Raw genomic sequence first — 8190 nt, forward strand, 5'->3', positions numbered from 1 at the left:
ATTTTAGTCTAGTTTTTATTTGTTGACGAATTTGTCAGTATATTTAGTCTTAGTTTTAGTCGTCATAGCTCAGTTTTCATTCAGTTTCCATTTAGTTTTCATCAGTGAAAAAAGGTAGTCGACGAACATTTTTCGTCATAGTATTAGTCGACGAAATCAACACAGGTGGGGAACGGGGATATGAGAGTGGGAGGGAGAAATTCCAATTTGATTTCAGCCTTAGTCATTGGGCATTTATGATGAGATGGTGAGTGTGTACAAAAAAAAACCTTGCTTTATGAATAAGGTATTAAATCCCTGGGCCTCCGAGTCAGTTTGCTTAAAGGACGATCAATCATTCAAAGTTCTTTGTGGAGCAATCATCATAACATGCTGCGTGAACAAAAAAATGTGTGACTCAAAGTGCTGCGTGTATTTGCACGTCGGACAGAGAGTCATAAGGACAAGAGAATGAGACAAGACTTTTTAACGTGAGGAATACAGGAATGAGTGAGCCATGCAGCACATTGCAGCAGGGTCTGAGTCACTGAACTGTATGAATCATTGTACTGGACTCGGCCTGATAGAATCAGTCTTAAATCAACACGACGAGTTTATAACACACTTATTTAAAAACGGAAGCTTTCGTTGGTTAGACTAATTTAAATGTGGCCCCGTGATTTGAATATCTACACGGCGTCTTGCGTTCGTTCGTTCAGCATTAATGGCCCGGTCTGGGTGTTTGATGCTGAAAGCCTGTTGACCCGTGAACACGGTCACGGTGGTCGCCGATGTATGATATAAAGCGACGTCCTCCGCGCTTGCGGACGTGCGTATACGTACGTACATCAAACCCACCGATGCGCGTCTTAATTTGAATATGTTTACGGCGCGCTGACGTCTTGTATGTGCAGTGCCATTTGTAGCCTTTGTTGTTGGCTCGTCGAGTGTGAAATTAAATGTCTTCTTGCAACACTGAGGCGGGAACGAACGCATATACCATGTATGTTGTTGAACTGTACATGTGTTCTCAAGAAACACACTTTGTGAATTTCATGGGTCCGTGACCGCATGGCGCACTGAGTGGGTCCGTGACCGCGTGGCACCGTGCATGGGTCCATGACCGCATGGCACCCTGCATGGGTCCGCAGTGGCGTGCACAGATAGACACTAGGGGGTGCTAGAGCACCCCCTGCCCTTTTGGCAATGTGCCCTTTTTGTTCTTATTTTGTACAGTGTACACTGTACAGTATGTGGACCATGGTGACATTGATCAATTCTTGATAAAAAGCTTCTAATATATTATTTAGGCCCCACAATCTATAAATGTCACACTATTAAGGCAACCGGCCGGTTCCACGCGCTGCACAAGGTGCCCTTTTTTCACTTGAGCACCTGCCCCTCTAAACATCTCTCCTACATCTCTGACCTCCTATCATACTCCTCCTCCATCAGGACCCTCAGGTCAGCAGACAGACGACTCCTAGTAGTCCCAGCAACAAGGAAGAGGCTCAGGGGCGACCGAGCCTTTGCTGTCGCAGCTCCTATACTTTGGAATAGCATTCCTCTCGCTGTCAGATCTGCCCCCTCCACTGAGAGTTTTAAGTCTAGGCTCAAAACGTTCCTCTACTCTCAAGCCTTCCAGTCCCCCTAATACTCGTGCACTTTATACCTAGGATACGTTTTTTTTTTCGTACTGCCTTTTAACTGCTTAACATCTCTCTTGACTACTGTACCATAACTATGCATTTTTATCATTTTATTTTATTTATTTTATTGTTTCACTGATTAATGTACTGTATTGCACTGTATCGTATTGTTTTTCTGTGACCTGTGAAGCACTTTGGTACGATGAGAGTCGTTTTTAAATGTGCTATACAAATAAAATTGATTTGATTTGATTTGAAATGTCTGTGCACGCCACTGTGGGTCCGTGACCGCATGGCGCCCTGCATGGGTCCGTGACCGTGTGGCGCCTGGCTGCAATATAACGTCAAAGAGAAAGCGTATGGCCTTCACGTGACATACAGTGCTGTATGTATTGTCTCTGTCCGATGGAAACCTCGTATATGTCCCAAACTGTTAGTGTTTCAGGATGTTGCGTATCATCATCGGATCGACAAGCTTTTTGAGCTTGTGGATCTGCTACTCTTTGATGCTTTTGTTTGATGCTGTAGTGCAGTGGTTTTCAACTTGAGGGGGGTTACTTCCAGGTGGTCCACAGCTAAATGATGGAGGGTTGGTAACCAAATGGACCCTTATTATTAACAATTGAGTGTGTATTTAAGTCTACACAATTAGAGAATGTAGAAGAATTGTGATTTTGATCAACGTTTTGCCTGTTATCTCTCCTAATGGTACCGACATCAATCAATACAGCATGGAATTGTGGACAAAATCTTATCCAACGACAACAAAATATTCTTTAGTTTTGGGTCTGAGAGGCAAAATGCCATCAAATGGTGGTTCCGTGGATCAAATGCTGAATAAATAATGGACCTTGATATGAAAACGGTGTAAAACCACTGCTGTGGTGTGATCCAGTAGGCCAGGGCGTTCATTTGTGAAGAAAACAACAATAGGGAGATAAGAGGTTTCTGACCGACCACAACAATATACTGTATGTGTTTTTTATCTGCTTCACTGATGTTGTTGTTGAAGGTCATGTGAAGTAATTGCAGTAAAATGTGTGTGAGGATGCGCACACACACACACACACACACACACACGCACACACGAGGGGGGGGGAACACACACGGCCACACACTGACCTTCCACAGAGATGTCCTGGATGGCGAAGCGAAGAATGATGGTCCAGATCATACCAAGGGTCATTTTCACGTTACCGTCGCAAATCTCTGCAACCAATCACCAAACACGTCCATCAGTGACAGCCACAACACACACACACACACACACGTGTATACACACACACACACACACACACACACACACACACACGTGTACACACACACACACACACACACACACACACGCACGCACGCACGCACAAACACACATAGTAAAGACATACTGTATATCTCACACATGAAACTGTACAAAGTGGAGAGATTTTATAAATTGCTGTACAAAAGTTCTAGTTCTATTCCAGTTGAAGTGAAATGAATTGCATTTTACAAGACAAGGGAGTCTCTCAAAAATAAACCTAGCAAATGGAATGGAAGGTTATTGAATGCTGGAAGTGTTGCATATCTCTCAATCAAGGTTTTATCAGGATAACCTTGGGAGCCTGGTTCTCACAGAGAGTCGGACACATTACTAAGAAATATCTATATTCTGATAGGAGTCTCCATGTCTTTTGAAGTTGGAATACCAATTGTATCCAATAAGGAGACAGTCAACAGAACTCACTGTGAAATTGGCAACGCACCTGAAACTGAACAAACAAACTATACTATCAGACTAGAACATTACTATTAGAATACAGAGATTTAACATTAACAAAACCTTTTTTTCAATCACTATTAAAACACACTTAATACTTAATCACACCTTTTTGAAACTCTCCACTGAAGCATGAATGAGTTTAGCCCGTAAAGCGAGGATGTTCTCAGTGCTTTCTGAGAGAGTGCCGACATCAACATTACATCACTCGTTTCATCGCTAAAGTAATAAGCATATCTTTGAAGAATCATATCTACACATACCGTAGATAGATGGCTTTAAATCATGAATTAACATTCACTACCGTTTAATTGCTAGTCTTCAGACAGACTGCACGCTTTAATATACAGTGAATACTGTCTGCATTCACAGACAGTTTGTTTCATAATGTACAATAATTCACATATGAAATTTGGCGTATAAACCGAATTGTCATCTTGTTTTTTCTTTTTTATATATATAATTTTTATCCCACGATTTTGTAACCCATTTTTCACCCCTGTGTCAAGTATCTATCTAATGTGATCCTGGGCTCTACACACCCTCCGCCAACCTGGGGAGAGCAACGGACTTGAACTCATGCTTCCTTCATGCCTGAGTGTCCAAGTTGCTCCTTTACACCTGACAGGGGGGAGTTTCCCTGGTTGGACGTAGCGTGTGGAAGGAACACGTTATTCCAACCAGTTCCTTTCCCCACCATCAGGCGCTCCAGCTGGCCAGGGGGAGGCAGTTTAGAGACCAGGATTACTGCATGTTTTTTGTGAGGGTACCTACCCTAGGGGACACGGGGAGAAGATCTTGTTTTTTCTAATGTGGAGTAAAGACGTCCTACGTGTACAGTATGTAGGAAAGAGGTTTACCATTTAGCCCCACACGCTAAAGATTTCTTACCGTCTAAAAGTCAATCTAGTACAGTGGTTTTCAACCAGTGGCCCGGGGGCCACCAGTGGCCACCTTCAGCACCAATAGACACCAGCTTGACTCCCTAAAAGAATAACTAGAACCTTCCAGGTGGTCCCCATGCTAAATGATGGAGAGTTGGTAACCAAATGAACCCTTGTAGATCTTTAACTCTTGAGAGTGTAAAATTAAACCGAAATGCACCCTTACGGGTCCATTCGGTTTCATTCTACACTCTCAAGAGTTACATCTGCATTACTACGTTAATTTACAAGAAATCTACACAATTAGAGAATGTGAAATCATTATTATTTTGATCAACGTTTGCCTGTTACGTCTCCTATGGTACCATATCAATACAGCATGGAATTGTGGACCAAAATACAAAAACAAAATATTCTTTAGCTTTGGGTCTGAGAGGCTAAATCTCATCAAATGGTGGTTCCGTGGCTCAAACGCAGAGTAAATAATGGGCCTTGATATGAACAGGGTTGAAAGCCTCTGATCTAGTACTTTTTTCTGTGATGGATGGAGAACTCATATAGCATGCTAATGTGGTTTGTTACGCCCATCTGGCGTTGCAGGGAGATTAAACAAGCATTGAGAATGAATCACCAGGGCTGTTTGCAAACGAACCTAACCAATTAAAATCCTGTGCACTCCGTTGACCGGAGGAGCACCCCAGGGGTCTACAATTAGTCCCCTCCTTTTTGTCCGTCTACATCTCTTCATCAAAAAATAGCAGATCTACAAGCTCACAACACGTCATAACGTTGACACGTGTGAGCTTGTACATCTGCTATTTTTGCCAAATGTTTGCCTATTATGACATGCACAGAATAGGGACGCTAGATTAAATACTATTTCTACTACTACTACTACTACAAATGATTATAAAATCATTATTATTATTATCATTGTTATTATTTATTATTAATTATGATTATAAAAACATGAGGAAAACACACCTTCAGCACCAATAGACACCAGCTTGACCCCCTTGCTGCAGATGAAGTCCAGAGCTTTGTTCACGTTGGCAATCTTATGGAAACGCATCTTGCCTTTGTCTGGTTTGGGCAGCCTCTCCCCTGAAAAGGAGGAGAAATCTTTATTAGCCTTTACACACACTCACTACTGATTTCCTCCCCGTACTGGGAAAGAATTTGTGTTCACTACTTCACCTTGTTACGTCTCTTATTAGGTCAATTAAGTGTGTGCATGAAGCACCAATAATGATAACATACTGTAGTATGCAAGGCACACTGCACAATTGAATCTCAAATTGTCTTCGCATTGATTAAGAAGAGGCTTTTATAATGTCACGAATTAACCAAAAGAAGAATGAGGTTTATAATCGAGAAGGGTTTCATTCACATTAAAAGGCTACCAGTCAAAACTGAGAGAAACAACAACTCTGTCGGGTGGAAACTTCACATGTCCAAGACTGTTACTTTTCAGGATTCAATTAAAAGAAGGAGGGAGACCCGCACACTGCCACTTGCTGGTTCAAGAGCTTTTTATGGAATGTCCACAATAAATGCAACGTTTCGGTCTTTCGACCTTCCTCATGCCTGAGGACAAAGCAACAGAATGCAGACATATAGGAGAAGGAGGGAGTCCCTTCTCCTACGTGTCTGCAGTCGGCTGCTTTGTCGCCGACGCACCTGCTTTGATTAGTAAGTCGAGTGTGCGGAAGTCGCTCCTCAATAGGATTCAATTAAAAAAAATAGCAAAAGCTCAAAGCTTGGAGCTTCGAGGTTCTGCCACTTAGAAAGGCACTAATTTACGAAAAACACTAAAATATGGAGACAGGAGGTTTCTGCCCGACAGCAACGATACAGAATGACATTGTCAGACCAGTGTTCAGGCGGAGAGGGTGATAAGAGCCAGCTCTCTTTAACCCATTTTGACCTGAGATCAGATTCTAAAAATGTCTTCTACATCCTGACAGTTTTCGGAAAAAGCTATGTTTTTTCAAAAATAGCAGACCTACAAGCGCTATGAGCTTGTAGATCAGCTTGTAGATCTGCTATTTTTCAATAGCTAAAGCATAACATAATGCTAACACCAAAAGGGGTTACCGCCCAAAATGGGTTAACAAAACTCCAGTGTACCATGGATACCATGGACAGCTCCAGTGTACTATGGACAGCTCCTGTATGGACCATTGGACTGTGACCAGAGAGAGTCCAACTGGCAGCAACATCATCAGTGTAATGTGTGTGTGTCTGTGGTAGGGCTGCACAATATGGACACAATTTCATATATCATGCCAAATGGTGTGATATATATAAGATATTACCGTTAAAATGTCATATTCTATATTTTAAGTGTTGCAACATTGAAAACTAAACATTATTAAAAAAAACGGCATAATAACAAGCCGATATATCGACGATATATCATATTGCGATACCGTTGCCTTTTTGCGATACTGATATTGCGGATGTCCATACCTCAATAACAATACGATAACCATATATTGTGCGGCCTAAAGGTCCCTGCACACTGGATGCGTTTTAAAGGTCCCTGCACACAGAGCGCGTTTTTCAGATTTTTAGCGGCGTTTCTCCATCGGTTTCAGTATCCATTCTCCATCGGTTTTCAGTAACGCATCCAGTGCAACCACCTTTAGTCTGTGGCATGTACTGTACTGTATGTGCTTGCTTCTATCACGGTTAACATTGCGTCAGTTAATTAGTCTTGCCTGTGTGCATCTCGAGAGGGGTGTGTGTGTGTGTGTGTGTGTGTGTGTGTGTGTGTGTGTGTGTGTGTGTGTGTGTGTGTGTGTGTGTGTGTGTGTGTGTGTGTGTGTGTGTGTGTGTGTGTGTGTGTGTGTGTGTGTGTGCGTGCGTGCGTGCGTGCGTGCGTGCGTGCGTGCGTGCGTGCGTGCGTGCGTGCGTGCGTGCGTGCGTGCGTGCGTGCGTGCGTGCGTGCGTCACCTGAAATGACTTTCAGCTGTAAGATGACATCATGCAGTCAAAACGTAAATGATTCTGTGAATCTGGCTCTATCCGAGCGTGTTTTCATGTAAATGTGTGTGTCCATATATACATACATGCATGGATATTGCACTGCATGTTAGTTTGAGACAGTGCACGTGTGCATGCGCGCTTGCGTGTGTGTGTGTGTGTGTGTGTGTGTGTGTGTGTGTGTGTGTGTGTGTGTGTGTGTGTGTGTGTGTGTGTCGGCTCCACCTGAGATAACCTCCAGCAGCAGCATGAGCTTAAGGCCATTTCTGAAATCTTCTTCAATGTTCTCAATCTGTGTGCCAGCCTTCCTCAAGTGGGAGTTACACCAAGCTGTGAAAGTCTGGAGAAAAGAGACAGAGAGAGAGAGAGAGGGGGAGGAGGGGAGAGGAGGAGAGGAAAATGGAGAAGACGTTAACATACAGTACACCGAGTTCAATCAGAATCTCTTTAGAGCTCTATTTGTGGTCGTAACTAACTGCACACACGGTACCACAACATGATTGCAAACAAGGTTATTTAATTCCTTAATTTACATTTCACTTAATCGGGGTTCATGAAGCTTGTGTTCATTGTGGTCCATTTTAAAACAAACAGACCACACAAACAACCACACAAAAACATCATTATATAAATAGGTGTTGATAGTTTGCCAGACAGGGCATTACATTTCAAGCATTTTTTTCAAGGATATAGGCTTTTTATCAAAAAAGGCAGGGATTTCATGTGATGAGCGAACTCTTCCTCTCATGGTGTGTTGCTGCATGGCAGGTTTAATGGGTTGTATTTGTAGCAGATTGACAACACAGATCACACTCAAATGGAAATGAGTCTCAGCTGCTCAAAGCACCTGGTTTTGGTGTGAGTGGAACGGTGCCTAATGCTGAGGGACAACTCCATTGGTTCCAATCCATGCATCATCACTGGGCCAGGCAAC

At 42.8% G+C, this 8190-nt stretch overlaps 1 protein-coding gene across 2 annotated transcripts in view; it reads right to left on the reverse strand.

Annotated features, from left to right (window-relative positions):
- Positions 1-8190, reverse strand: part of actn3b (actinin alpha 3b) — a 57831-nt gene that overhangs the window by 23594 nt on the left and 26047 nt on the right. The window contains exons 2-4 of one of the 2 annotated variants that reach the window (XM_079490860.1): positions 7482-7596; positions 5253-5372; positions 2751-2837 (exon numbers count right to left, since the gene is read on the reverse strand). In XM_079490860.1, the coding sequence (XP_079346986.1) occupies positions 2751-2837; positions 5253-5372; positions 7482-7596 (322 nt within the window). Of the gene's footprint in view, positions 1-2750; positions 2838-4338; positions 4368-5252; positions 5373-7481; positions 7597-8190 lie in introns of those variants that run through there. The other variant, XM_079490861.1, reaches the window with a different exon arrangement.

The sequence above is a fragment of the Electrona antarctica genome (assembly GCF_951216825.1).
Source record: "Electrona antarctica genome assembly, chromosome: 21".
Taxonomy (NCBI): domain Eukaryota; kingdom Metazoa; phylum Chordata; class Actinopteri; order Myctophiformes; family Myctophidae; genus Electrona; species Electrona antarctica.